This window comes from Miscanthus floridulus, chromosome 10 (genome assembly GCF_019320115.1).
Source record: "Miscanthus floridulus cultivar M001 chromosome 10, ASM1932011v1, whole genome shotgun sequence".
Taxonomy (NCBI): domain Eukaryota; kingdom Viridiplantae; phylum Streptophyta; class Magnoliopsida; order Poales; family Poaceae; genus Miscanthus; species Miscanthus floridulus.
This window is the reverse complement of record NC_089589.1, coordinates 142,304,503-142,319,832: the sequence shown is the minus strand read 5'-3', so window position 1 is coordinate 142,319,832 and position 15,330 is coordinate 142,304,503. Positions and strand designations below refer to the sequence as shown.

General features: G+C 45.3%; 1 protein-coding gene and 1 pseudogene across 1 annotated transcript; one reads left to right on the top strand and one right to left on the bottom strand.

The window, feature by feature from the left end:
- Positions 1 to 8,733: 8,733 nt before the first annotated feature.
- Positions 8,734 to 10,897, bottom strand: LOC136489872 (uncharacterized; annotated as a pseudogene).
- A 1,988-nt stretch (positions 10,898 to 12,885) lies between these two features.
- On the top strand, positions 12,886 to 14,547 carry LOC136489870 (ETO1-like protein 1). The gene is made up of 3 exons (XM_066486389.1): positions 12,886 to 12,983; positions 13,285 to 13,579; positions 14,182 to 14,547. The coding sequence occupies exons 1-3, from the start codon at positions 12,922 to 12,924 to the stop codon at positions 14,545 to 14,547; spliced, it is 723 nt and encodes a 240-aa protein (XP_066342486.1). The 5' UTR covers positions 12,886 to 12,921.
- The last annotated feature ends 783 nt before the right edge of the window (positions 14,548 to 15,330 follow it).

Sequence of the window (15,330 nt, the reverse complement as noted above, 5' to 3'; positions counted from 1 at the left end):
GCTCTGTCAGTTCAGAAAGGTTGCCAAGTCCCTCCATGGCAACTGTTCTGCTCTGAAAAATGTCAAGCCGTGCCAAATGAGAAAGCTCCGCAACCTTCCCGATCCACTCCTGCAACCTCATCTTATCACAAAGCAGATGTTTCAGCCTCTGAAGAGTGAAGATACACGACGCTCGCAGGAAGCTCTTGTTCTGACGGACCACGAAGATTTAGCGTTGCCAGGTGCTGTAGCTGGCAAATCTGGTGAAGGAGTTGGCTTATGGCCGTGTCCCTCATGCTCAAGCACCTTAGATGAATGTCCCTCCGCAATCTCCACGACATGTCGGTTCTCCAAGTCGTCGCAGCCCTCCAAGTCCAGTATCCTCAGAAAGATGAAATCCCCGAAGGAAAGTTTCGGCAGAGCACCGCCAAAGATAAACAGTGAGCGGGTATGAGATATGTCCATTGATTCCGGGACGCCAACATCTTTCTCAGCATTTCTAACAGATAGCCGCCGAATCCGAGTTAATTCGCCGCCCGACTCGGACGCGTGCTTTCCATTGTCCAACAAGGTGGCAAAATTCTTCTCTCGAGTTAATATGCGTCTGACGAGGCCATGGATCGTATAAACCTCTGGTTTACCTTCATAATACCCATGACCGCGACATGCCGGCTGGACCATGTTTCTGCTGACGAGATCATCAAAGTAGCTCTGCCCTGCTTCCTCCAGTGTCATCTCACCATGTTCTTCAGAGACAAACCTTTCAGCGATCCAGCTGCTCACCGTACGGTCACGGCTGATGGGGCGATCCGCCGGAAACACACTACTCAGGTACACCAAGCAGGTCTTCAGGTAGTGGGGAAGAGCATAGTAACCCAGGAGACAGATCTCTTCCGTCCCGCTGCTGCTGCTGGTGCTTAGACCAACGCAGCTGCAGATGCCTTCCCATACAGGCCTCGTGCGCGGCTTGTTCGCCAGTAAGCCCGACATGACGGTGATGGCCAGCGGCGAGCCATGGCATTGCCTCAGGACTTGGTCGGCGACCTGTGCCAGTTCCGGAGGGCACCTGTCCTCTGAACCGAAGACTCTCCTGTGGAACAGCAGCCTCGCGTAGTCCCCCGTGAGGCTGGACATGTAGTAGAAACGGGTGACCGGAAATATTCCGAACCGAACCGCATCGTTTTCTTGTCCGACTTTACCGTTTTTGCTTTCGCATTTGAGATGTTTCGTATTTCAAATGTAAAAGTAGAAAACGGTTTACACATTTTTCGACCGTTTCCTACTTTTCTACTTTTAATTTGAAATATTCCGAATTCAAAATTCGGTTTAAACCGAATTTGGCCAACTGCACAGGTCATATAGCCCAATTACAGGCTACTCATCACGCACCTGCGTTCTTTCTACTGGTGGCTAGCTGTCCTCTCTTATAGACGGCGTCCAGCCTCATCTCTCTTATTATGTATTTGGTCGTGCACTTGTTTAATGATATGCACTTAAACTAGATCATGCACTTGTTAGTTGTGAACTTGTTATGTATTTGGTCGTGCACTTGTTTAATGCTATGCACTGTGGGTCGGTATTTCGTATTGAATTTTCGCATACCGACCGTGTTCGCCATAATTACGCTCGAATTGGTTCGTTTCCGAAATTCTAGATATTCCGTAATTTCGTGCTCGTTTTCGTGTCCGGCTTGTCCGCTTTCACTTTCGCTTTCGTATTTCAAATGTAAAAGTAGAAAACGGTTGATGAGTTTTTCGACCGAGTTAGACCGTTTTCATCCTTATGAGGATCCTGCTGCCCAACCTGTTCCACGGAAAACAGAGATTCCAGCCGTCTACTAGACACATGTCGTCCAGGACAATTAGATACCTGTTGCAAATTTCAGTGTGGATGATGTGTCAGCAAACACCATTATTGTGCATTCTTTCATGACAAGAGAATAACAATTTGTGGAAGATAAAGCACGATACTCCTTCCATCAAAAAAAAAATAGACGATTCTCATTTCTTGAGGAGTTAAACAATTTTTAAATTTGATAAAATCGATTTAAAAAAAACACTTCTTCTATATTTCAGGTGCCTGAATTTTAAGATAATTTCAAGCAACACTCTTGTGCTACCAATTAGTACAAGTAAATTGTTACTTTTGTGATTTGTTATTTGTCTTTGTGCCATAACATATTAAATTTTTTGTCTTTGTCTGACTATAGAAATAATTGTAAATTATTAAATTATCTTTGTGCCAACACATATCAGATTTTGTTAGGTTTGTGCTTTGTCTAAATTTTTTTTCCTCAGAACAAAAAATTGCAGATTGTGCCTACAGAAATTACAATGAACTAAAACTGAATTTTAGTATAACTATGCAATAACCGCCACATGAAAGAAACTAAAATTCAGACACATGAAATTTAGCAAATCCTAAACCTATTTAGAGACATGAAATGCTATAATATAAATTTAGTTAAACTTAAGGAACTTTGACTTGTGAGTACGCACCTTTTATGTTCTAGGGACCTGTTGATGAGCTTCTCATCGTCCTTACAGAAGAAGGCGAAGCCGCCGCCGCCGCGCGGGTCCTTGACCTGGCCAAGTATGTCGGCCAGTACTGATTGCCAGCTGCAGTTCTCCGACGCCGACACCCAAGCCCGGTAGTCGAAGTGGCCACCGATGGCGCGGTACATCTTGTGAGCAAGCGTGGTCTTGCCCGTCCCGCGTCTCCAACAATGACCACCACCTGGCGCTCCGACGATGCCGCTTCCCCATCACCACCTTCGCCCATGAGCAACATCCTGGCCAGCTCGTCCCGCTTGCCGTCCACACCGACGAGCGCCGCCGCCGGCACCAGCACCAGCACCACCACCGGGACAGGGAGGATCGTCCTCCACCACCGCGGGCACGATACTAGCCGCAGCGTTGGCATCTTACGCCGTCCTGGTGCTGCTAGTATTCAGCTCAGCAAAGAGCCGCTTGGTGGCCTCCGTCGCGCGAAGCTCGACGTCGGAGAGCTTCCTGTGGACACGGCGGGCCTCCTTTGCCATGGCCCACCAGTTCCTGGCGCTCGGGAACAAGAACGGCCCCCGCCCGCGCGTCGTCAGCGCCGTCGGGCGCCTCCTCCTGTCCACGGGGAGCACGAGAGAGAAATCGTCGAGGAAGTCCTCCGTGTCGTAGCAGAGGGCAGAGCTCCCGGAGCGTCCTCGCGCTGTACCCTGGCCGTGCCGCCGACGGCGACGGCGACGCGTCGAGGGAGTCGTCCGCCGCCACGTCGTATCCGTATCCGTATCCGTAACCGTGGCACAGCTCCCGAAGCGCCCTGGACCTCGCGCGGTGATGCTCTGGCGGCGCCGCCGCCGTCATCTCCCGGACGGCGCGATCGACCTGCTGGCGTATTCCTCCGTGCGCCAGCTGCCAGCGCAGGTCGGCCCGGTCCTCGTCCGCCGAGACCTTGGACACGATGGACAGCGCCGCCAGGAGGTCGGTCCTGATGGAGGCGGCGCCTCGCCTGGCCCCTCGCGGCAGGCCGTTGCGGCGGTGCTGCTCCTCGGCCTCCTGCAGCAGGGCGTCCAGCTTCGACACGACGGCGGCCACCGCCGCCGTGGTGCCGGCCATGTTGTGGTGTGATGACCGTGCCCACCCACGTACGTATTGCGACGGTGTAACGGCGAGGTTGGTTGGATTGGATCGGATCGACGACGAGGATGGCGGAGCTGGCTGATCCGGGGTGCTGCAATGCTGGAACTATATATGGTGGATTGCGTCGATTTGTGAGGAAAGAACGGAAGTGTTTCGCAATCAAATTTTGGCTGAACATCTCCTTCATTGTTTGGAACGCGAGATCCACCGACGCACGTATGCATTTTTGGAATTGGATTGGAATGCAGAGACGGGGAACGCCGTCCGTCCGGTTGCCAAGCGGATGGCGGCGATACTACGGTGCTCGCTTCTGCCTGCCTGCCTGCCTGCCTGCTCGTGCTCGGTGCCCTGAAAATTTCAATCAAAATGGGAAAATGGGAAACTGAACTGATATTTGATACTATTCCGTACAGCATAACCACAATTGTACAAATATTAATGTTGCAGTTGTCAAGGTTATATGCAACACACAACAGGTTAACAGGCACCACTTCTTTTTAAAACAGGATGCGCGCCTCGGATCACAGTTACAGGCATGCATTGGCATCTGGGAAGGTGGGGGGCAACACGGCAGTTGACCCCCAAATCCACTTTGGTGAACGTTCACTACTTTTCAAATGAGCGATCACTTTTTTCACTGCTCTTCACTCCGTGGCGTGTGCAGTCCGACCTGTGTCCTGTGTTTTCCACGCACACTGCACACTGGTTATGACGACAAGCAGGTACGTCCCCCTTTCTCTATTTATTTTTCATTTTATTTTTTTATTTCTACTTTTTTTTCTTTGCCTTTTAATTTTTTTATACATTAACCTATCTATTTTATATGATCGTATATGATTCATATACTAGTTGTACACGTATAACATAAAGTTGTGCACCATGTTTTTCATATTTCAGTTGATATGTTATGATATTAATTTGCATATCTAAGTCCTAGAATATAACTTATACGTCCAACTTTACATCTAAGTCATTAATCAAGTTATATGTCTAAGTTATACAAAAAAGTTTTTACAATATAAGTTATCAATGTTGACTTATACATATAAGTTTGTTTACCTAATTTATGAGTTATACAAATAAGTTATTATAATATAAGTTATCAATATTGAGTTGTACATACAAATTTGTCCATCTAACTTTTAAGTTATACAAGTAAGTTATTATAATATAAATTATTAATGTTGACTTGTACATATAAGTTTGTTCATCTATATCTTATAAATCTAACTTTTTACATGTATACCATTTAATTTTGTCACGTAGTGAGTTATATTATATAAGTTATGCGGATAACTTGTCACCTAAACGTTATATGTACAAGTTGTGTGCATAACTTGTCACGCAACGTCAAAACAGAAACGTGTGTGCGTGAAGAGAGAAAGACAAGCGCGTGTACAATTATTCGTTGAAGTTATGTTGTCTAATTTAGTTATCTAAGTTATGTGCGCATGGTTCTCAAAAATAAATAAAAAAATAAAAAAATGCTGCAGCGCGTGCAATCCAGCCAGAGAAGTGAAAAGAGAATGGAATTCCTGCGCTGTCCAAAAAGAGAAAGAGAATGGAGTGCCTGCGCCGTCCGAAAAGAGAGAGAAGTGAAGTGAAATGGCATTAGACTATCTTAAATAGGTGTCAGGTGGGGATGAATGCTTTCCTATTTAGGTAATAGTTGCTGTCCGAAAATTGTTCCCTGGCTTCATTTTCGATGAACGTTCGCCAATTAGTCGTCTCGCAGTTGACCCAAGGAATGACAAAGCAGACCAGCATTGGAGACGAAGCCACTGTACCCTGTGAGCAGCAGAGATAGACGGCCTCAGTCCTTGACATCCGCGACGCCTTCAGAAGCTATGTGAAACCTCACTTCAGCTTCAGCCAGGCAGGGAGAGCTTATATTACTTTACAGACTGAACTGCCAGCCAGGCAGGGAATTAGTAATAGTAAGATAACGATGTAAGGTATTACGTATATGCAAAGAGCTATCTAAGTTGGACACCGATACCTCAGCAGCCCACGAAAAATATCATCAAACTACTTCTGATCGATCCACGCCCCACTCCTCCCGGCGTGCTATATGCATCGCCATCTCAACATATCCTCTTGTAGTAGCCCTAAGCATGACAACTCACTTCTTCGACCACTGTTCTTGGCTGGAGAGTCTTAGCATCACTATCAATGTTGACAAAAAGGCAACAGGTAAACTCGAGACGACCCCAACGATCGTGCCTTATATTTGATGTCTTTCATGGCAGTGATCTAGTGGAGAAACATGTGTTCTGATAGCTAAAATTACAACAAAATCACAAAACACTACTATAGAAGTTAACTGTAGAGGCGGCTGTAGGGGCGGTTGCGCCAGCCGCCCTTCCCAGGGTGTTCCTACCGCCCCTGCAGTGCCCTCTGTAGGGATGGCTGGTAATATCAGCCGCCCCTATAGTGAACTTCTGTAAGGGCGGCTGTATCACCAGCCGCCCCTGCTGTGTGTATTTATAAGAGCGGTTCAATCAAGAACCGCCCCTACAGTGGATTTTCCAGCAAAAAAAAAAATAATTTAAATTCAAATCTGACCACACATATATATATAATTCAAATTCGAATCTGACCGCCACAAATATACATATATACATCCACAAACACAAGACCATTATTTGAATTGACACCACATTCAAATCGTCACAGATCATCACAAATCATCACATATTACATATAGAGAGAGAGAGGTCCCATTGCCATTACAATTCACAGATCATCACAGATCAGTTACATTTAAAGTTAGCCACACCAAATGGCACAAGTTCAAACAACAGCATAGCTGGCACAGTTCACAGATGATGCAGCCACCAACAGTTCACAAACCATGCAATGCATCATTCACTGGGCGATATTGCATTAGTTCACAGACCCATCCACAGCTGTTTGTGACCAAAGTGATCTGTCATATAAGTTAACTGTATTCAGTTAGTTGTATATTGCTACACAGGCACACGGCTGAAATTGATTGCATTGACACTGGTAAAGAAGCACTCAGCTGAAATTGATTGCATTGACACTGGTAAAGAAGCACCCAGCTGAAATTGATTGCATTGACACTAGAAAAGAATAAACCATTGCTCCAGCCAAGTGAAATACCTCATGCCTCAAATACGTTACAGCAAGATTGTGCAACCAAACAGATTGCGCAGCTCAAGTCAGTGACATGCTGCTCTAATAACCATCTGTGTTTCTACGGCTCCCAAATGTAAGAATCCAGGGGGCTCAAATGTAATCACATCTGAACTAAAATCACGCACCTGCAGACAAGGAGGCAAGAGCAAACAATAGCAGAGCAGCTCACTGCCGGATCTTGTGCTAGAGAAAGAAATAATTCAACAAGTCAGGTGGCTGTAATTATAAACACAAACAGCAAAAACCGTAATATCTGTAAACCATGGTACTACGCAGTACAAGGCTGGCAGAGATTGACACAGCTCCATCAGTCCAGAAGCAGCAAAAACTAAGAGGCAGCCCTACTAAAGAACTTGGTTACGGAACAACACATAAGTGCTCTCAATGTCATGTATTATACATATCTATTTTTTCTCAGATTCTCAATGTCAACATAAAATAAATTACACAAGAATATTACTGCAAGGACACATGATGGATAGTTAACCTTGCAACAGCATAACAAGCTGTTCTATTTATAATTCATGGAAAAATATTATAGCTACTTGATTAAGGAAATAATTATAGCTGAATAACTTGTGCTAAACACGACCAAGTCTGGTGGTGCTACTGTATCGAGCACTCTTGGTGTACAGATACCTTCAACTGAATTGAACTACGATTTTCGTTAACTGTGAACTATGAACAAACTACCGTACTCATGCAAATCAATTTCATTTGAGCATGAGAACATATCTTAACAACTTAAATGAATTAGGAACACATGTTAATTTTGTGCTCAGAAAGAACTGACATGTTTTCATACACACTTTTTTTATAGAACATGTTAATTTCAATGTAACTTAAATCTAAAATAGATTAAGAGATGTTATTCCAACCCTGCAGCTAAAACTGATCATACACAGTGCGTATAGTTCTGAGAGACATGCACACAACGAGATAGGACAAGACCTAGATAATTTGCTTGGTTAAATAATTCACCTCCACGCGCGGAAAAAGCAACCCCTGTTCAAATCCACCTGCTCTCAAGTGGAAGCGGCTGCCCCTGCACGTATGAACTGAAGCAGGCAAATCACAGAAGCATTTTGACGAACACCTGCTGGGCTTCACATGTGCCACCAAACCAAATCCACTAGCAGCTCAGTCCTGCAACAAATATAATTAGCAAACAATGCACCCGCAAAGAAGAAGAAATTCACACCAAAGTCCAAACCGTTCCAAAGTCATTATAACATAGTCCATTAAGAAATCCACAAGTCCACATGCAAAACAAAGTCCAAACCGTTCCAAAGTCTGATCCAAACCATACCACAAGTCTACATTGTCATCAACGGCCTAGGGCTAGCCTATCAGTCTCCCGAAGGTGTTGGTATAGAGGATTACTACCTAAGTCGGAAAGAAGATGATGGTAAGTGTCTTTATAATACACAATCTAGTCCATTATGAAGTTGCAAAGGTCGCCGACCATCTCTAAGAGCTCGTCATCCTTGTATGGGTTCCTTCTCGTGTCTTTATCTTTCTCCAACTACAAGAGAACAAGTTTAGGTTTACTATATCACAACATATGCGAATTTTTCATACTACGAGCGAAGAGGTTCAAACTTACCAGATTGGGGTTTCTGTTATAGCCACCGATGGTACTCATCATAATACATGTGTAGTATCCACAATGTAGACTTCCAGGCTTCTGCTTGGGGCACTGTGTGTTTTGCATATGGAGATGTTAAGTAATGCTATTGATAGACACGTAATATATGGAGTACCAAAGTAAATGACACTTACCGCACATAGAGTTTTGACATACAACTTTTCCTTCCTATTTGGATGATGTCTCCCCTTATGTTCCTGGACATAGTGCCTGAATGTCCTGTTCCAATGGTTTTAGCAAATGCAACTTGTTAGTATCCCACATTGAACCTTACAAGTATGTATACAAACATAGTAGCTAAAATGAGGATTGTCAATATGTATACGTCTTGACAATCTCTATGAAGTCTTTGTATGTCTCGACTGGGAAATCCACTGAATCAAAGACCTATGCCATGCTATGTGAGAGCCAGACGCCTATGCAAATCCAGTGATCGCTGCATGAATTTAGTCATAGAAGGAACACATAAGCTCTTTTACATCGAACAAAGTATATTGAACAAAACTAAGTATATAGTCGAACTTACTTGAAGTGGTATGGTATCCATATATTATCGTGTTGTTGGAGATTTTTAAAACATAGGGCAATGTATGCCGCAACCTTGAGGGACTCTTCCAATATTTTCTTGTTCCTGATGTCCTCTTTCTCCTTAAGTGTCTTTCCAGCTCCTAGTTCTTTGCAATCTAGTTTCCACTCTTTAGGGTAATTAAAATTTGTTGATGCTATAGGTGAAGGGTCTATATACCCGTGTTTCAGAGCTGGCCTCTTTTTCACAAAGTCCGCTTGCATTCTATAAATCACGGCGCGAGTTAGTTACAACAAAATCAAAAGATTACATTCATATCATATCGAGAGGGCAAGGACTTACAGGCACCATATGCGAATTAGATTCATTTCCATTCATCCGAGGTGGAAGCATGCCTGGATATCCTTAAACTCAACGGCAATTTGCCCACCTGGGGCTCCAAATGTGCCGGCAGGGATCTATGCTTGTAAGATTTCTAGTTCTGTTATCTGAGCACGCAAGTACCAATCGTGGAACTTTCTCATTCCATGTGGCAAGCACTGTATGACTCGGTTTGGTAGGAAGTTCTTGCCTTTTTCATATTTATCTGGGCAATCATTTGACCATTTGAGGTTATCAACAGCTGGATACTTGTTAAACCCTTTGTGCAATTTGCTAGTGGTGCCCTCCTCAGAAGCTGGTGCTCTGAATTCTTTTACTTGGTTCTTAGCCTTGAACTGATCATGGGCCATCCACTTGTGCACCGACGAGATGTCATTAATGCCCACATACGATGGCCTTATCTTAATTGGGATTTTGTTTCGAGCTTCCCATTCGGGCATGTCCTTGTCAACTTGTGCATCACCTGCTCTAGGGGCCACTTGTTCTTCACGTATCGGTTGTTCACGAGGCAATTGCTGTTCATGAGACACTTGTTGTTTATGTATCGGCTGCGCTTGTTGAGAAGGATGTTGCATCTCATCATGCATTTGCTTGGTACAAGCTGGAGAAGGACGTGGCATGTCATCATGCCCATGCTCGATACAAGGTGGAGAAGGATGTGGCATGTCATCATGCCCTTGCTCGGTACGAGGTGGAGAAGTCTCTAGCGTGTGGTGGTCATGGTCATGGGCCGGTGAGTATACCTCCCCGTCCTCGACGGGTCGCTCTAGAGGATGAACTTTAGTCGGAGTTGGCGAAGACTCGGTCAATACAATGTCCCGTCTATGCCAGAGGATGAACTGGTTCATGACGTCTCCGAGTAACACGAGCCCCTCGGGAGTAGGGTGTTCTATCTTCCAAGTCATGAACTCGGGCTTCACGGTATGCACCTCGACCCGAGTGTAGTCTTGCGGGATGTCCCTATTATGCCACGTGCCGCCCGAAGGATGTGCCACGCCCGTTGCCACCTCAATGATCATGTTTTGCCTGCCCATCGGAACCACCAATTTGCAACTGGTTGGCGCCCGTATGCGATCGACGGGGGTTCCGGTTGCATTGGAACCTTGACTGCTGGGAACATCCGGAGGGCTACCAACTACCACCAGTTGTCCGGGCGGCCCTATTGGTGTCTGTGGCTCCATCGTAGACAGTCCTTTCTCCACCAACATCTTTTCAACTAGAGCCTTCACTTGGCGCTCAAGATTAGACTCTCGGTCTCTGCCATGTTTCTTGTACATGTGCCTCTCCTCTATGAATCCGTGCTTCTAGGACATCCTCTTCCCTAGCCCCTGGTGCGTCCTGTGTGCTCGGGGTTTCCCAAGGCAATGGTAAGCTCGTCCCTCTCTCTGGAAGGGTTGAATGCGCCCTTCTCCTTGTCTTCAGCAAGTTTCAGTATCTTTGATACTACCTCTTCGGTCTCCGGCTTAGCAAACTTGAGGCTACTACCGGATGAATCCACACTCCTCGCGTATATCCACTGTTTGAGGCATGGCTTCAACTTCGGCACTTTCGTATTCCCGACAGCTTCGGCCTCTGCGTCCATCTTCCTAAAGACCTCTTGCTTACCAGCGTAGCCACCAGGGCCTAGACAAGGGTAGTGTTGGTTCTTCTTCGCCTGCTCGCTGTTACGGGCACTGAGGGCCAATGATGCCTCTGAAGTCTTCTCAGCCACGAGCTCCTCCCATTGACTAGGAGTTATGTTGCCATACTCGTGGAAAGGAGTTAACTTCTTTTGGATAAAGTTCTTGTTTAGATCCGACCGCCAACGTCGGAAGCTCTGCCCCATTATCTTAAAAGCATTTTGTTGTACCAACTCGTGTGTTCCCTCCGGAAACCTGAAGTTCTGCTTCAGCTTCTTCCATAGGTCTACCTTTTGGCTCATAGGTACAAGATTCTAGCCACGGATAGCTGGGTTCAACTTATCTCTAATTACAAACCCGATGTGATTACGGAATTTCGCCCTGTATGTATATGGCTCAAGGATCTGCCCGTCTGGCCCGACCTCCGTTATCACATAGCATGCCTTGTCGTGATATTGGTTTGGCTTTCTAATCCCCCCTCGTTTCCTCTTTGGCTGGGTAGTCTCAGTTGTGGTTGTGTCCTGAGGTTGTGGAGCGGAGGCCTCAATGTGAGTATCTATGGCTCCTTCCTCTGATCTCCTTTGCCCCGCTACGTATTGTCCGGCAAGACGAGCCGGAGGCCGACGTCGTCTTTTCAGAGGTTGAGTAGGGACGACCTGTGTATCCGGCAGGTCAAAAGTGTTAGCAGAGGTAACATAAAGCCATAGCATTAGCCAAATTTACAAGCTACTAAGGCTTTATCCGTACCTCGTCGTTCGGATCAAAATCCTTGTCCAACTCGTCCTCCATTGGCCTCCGTCTGGGTTCTTGTGGGAAAGGATCCTCGGGACTTACATATCCCCCTGATGAGGTGTCGTCATCATCATCCCCTTCTTCGCCTTGGGCATCCTCTCCGCCTTCTCTTCCCTAGGCTCCCCCCACTGGATCCTCATCATCGACAGGGTCCTCCTGAGTAAGCATCACTTCTAGACCATTTTCTAACTCGTTATCGAACTGCTCTTGAGTAAGCTGGTCATCTAGTTCTTGCTCTCCATGGGATGGCTGCTCATCATTCACGGGGCATCGGGATGCACTCTTTGATGTTCGCGACATTTCGTGCCTTGTTCTAAGAGATGCAAGAAAAAAAGTAGTATAAGTAGTAGAAGTAGTAGTACTAGTGGTAGAAGTAGTAGTACTAGTAGAGAAGGGAAGTCACGCGCCCTGTGCCTACACCTCTCGTGAGGAGGGGCCCCCATCCATTCACGCCAATTGAGAGGGGGTCAGAGGGAGAAGGCAAGAGAGGAGAGAAGGGAAGAGAAGAGGGAACCTAGAACTAGTAGAGCCGGATCCCCGTCGACCCGCGTGTGGCCGAGTGGACAGCGCGACCCTGTGCCTCTCCGACAAGGTGAGGTGGGGTGGACTGACTCTGCGAAGCAGTGGTACAAGGTATTGAAAGCAAAGAAGGCAGGACTAGACGCTGCAAGGAAGACTGAACAAGCTGCAGCCACACAAGGAAGACCAGATGGGGGTGTTAAGCGCCATCCATCCTTGGTGCTACCACTGAGTTAGATTCAGTGGCCGCTCATGAATGGTGGCAAAGCTTCTGTAACAGCGACATAAACCGCCAAAGTGACAATCTCTTCTCTGTTTTTGGAAGTTATCTGAATCTGATCTTTGTTTGGTTCCATTCCACTGAACACTGATATGTTGGAGGAGTTCTTCACTCCTTTGGATGTGATGACAATTATGTGATCCTATATTTGCTAAAATTATGGCTGCATTCGGACGAGCAAGCTGCACAGCATCGCAGGCTACAGCTGCATATATAGAGCCATAGAGGAAATAGAAAATATAAGAGGAAAGCCAAGCTGCAGCTAAGAGAAAACATAAGAGGAAATACGAGAAAAGATGAGAGGAGAGCTGGGCTGCAGGCTGCAGCGGCATATGCCCGCAGCGTCTGTGGATGATATAGGGTCCCTCTCTGTTATATATCAAATGCTGGAGTCAGATAATGCCAAAGGAGTTTTGTACTTTAAGCAATCTTTGCTTCTTTTCAGGTAAATAAATTAATTTATGTTATTGCTTAGAAGAATAGTTTGCCTAATCCAATATTATAGAGTAACACAATAATGGTCATAGTAGATGCTCATGCTATTGCACATGTTTTGGCAACTTGGCGTCTTGGCATGTCTTGCACCTACTAGTATCATGTGTCTGAAAGCTGGAATGTTCTCACATGTTTGTCTTGTCAGCATGTTTGCACTTGTCTTCTGTGCTAAGTGCTAACTTACTGCATGTTTTTTATGATGTCGCTAATTGGGGTGTTAGGATTGATATGGTTTCATTTTGTGTTATCAGATTAAACTGTCCTGAGGCGGCAATGAGGAGTTTGCAGCTTGCTCGTGAGCATGCTGCAAGTGATCATGAAAGGCTTGTCTATGAAGGATGGATATTGTATGATACTGGCCACTGTGAGGAAGGACTGCAGAAAGTGGAAGCAGCTATTGCAATACAAAGGTCATTTGAGGCATTTTTTTTTCTGAAAGCTTATGCTTTGGCCGATTCGAGTCTTGATCCTTCGACCTCAGCAACAGTTGTATCACTTCTAGAAGATGCATTGCGGTGTCCCTCAGATAGACTTCGGAAGGGTCAAGTAAGGGTTCTTTTTCCCTCTGCATCATTTCCTGAATTTCACTTAGCTAAATGGACCATGAATGATCAGGAGCCGCTGTCCTTTTTCTGCCTTAAAATGCTGCATATGTTGGGATTTAAGACATCTTGTACCAAAAACAGGAATATAGTTGCCACTATTAAATTTTTCCTAGACTTTCATCATTCTCCTTGGAAAATATGAAGTGGAAATTTATTGCTACAATTGTTGAGTAGTCGCTTTTTTTTGGGGTAGGGAGGGGCCTTAGATTCCTGCTATTGCTTTCATTCTCCACCTATGCATTTGTTCAACTGCCAGGTGTTGCTTAATTTTGTTAGGAAGTTAAGATGTCCTATTAATTCATTGACCATTGTTGCATTAAGTATGGGAATGACACTCTCACTCTTAAAAATGGTTGTCCTGTTTCTCCTAACATGGCAACTGATCGACTAGATTATTGGGTACTCACTAAGTTTAATTTTATTTCCTACCAATTAGTTGGCCTGTTAGCTAAGTTAGACCCCCACTGCCCTGTTTATGTGTCTTTATCATTCTAGTTTGAGGTGTGCATAACTGCAACTTACAGATAAATATTTAACATGTAGGCTCTAAACAACCTCGGAAGTGTTTATGTGGATTGTGGGAAGCTAGACCTGGCAGCTGAATGCTACATTAACGCCCTAAAGATTGGCCACACCAGAGCGCATCAAGGCCTTGCAAGGGTTCATTTCCTTCGGAACAACAGAGCTGGTGCATACGATGAAATGACCAAGCTGATAGAGAAGGCCAGGAACAATGCATCGGCATATGAGAAGAGATCCGAGTACTGCGACCGGGAGCTGACAAAAACAGACTTGCAGATGGTCACCAAACTCGACGCTCTGCGAGTCTATCCCTACAGATACTTAATCACTCAGCAGGAGGAGGAAATCAAGCCGAGAACCTCGTTACAGTGGGGGTCTCATTTATGAACTATGAAATGTTTTTTCTAATAATAAAATCCTTACATGGGGGGTCTCCCCCGCTGTATTTAAAGTTCAAAAAAGAAAAGGAAGACAACTCCACCTAATCCTACAGTATTAAGTATTAACACATTAAAAAGACCTACTTGCTTAGCTTGTCACCCGAAGCACACGGTCCAAAAGATGATGTATTACATGGTATTCAAGTCTATATGCTACCAATAAACGACATAAAACATCTCTTCAAATTATCAGAACAAACACGTAGCTAATACTCCAAACTAAAAGCGAAGAAAGTGAATAAGCTGAACTCCAGCATCTCTAAATGCAAAACCTGACCAAACTGTACAACCACTCAAAGCTAATTGAGAGCTAACTAATACAAATAACTGATAATCTCCTTGTGTTGACTCAACCGGAACATAGATGATCCAGAGCCATCCAGACAGAGCCGGACTAAAACAGAACATGTTGTACCCTACATGTATGGCCAACAAATAACATCTCAACCTACAATATTGCACATGTGCTCAGAATGAGAAGCCAACAATACAGGATGTACGCGGCTATACACGTTTGACAAATGTACCTAGAATCAGTCCAATTCTAGCACAGTTTCAACTACATCGCAACTGTGAATGTAACTAAAAAAACAGGACGCCTAAGAACAAGCAGAATAATGAATCTATGGGCCTTCTACTTGCCAGCTGAGACAACCTAACAGCAGGTCCTAATCCTTGGCCCCGAGGTCGTGGAAAACAAGAGGGCCGGGGGGCGATGACCATGATCCCA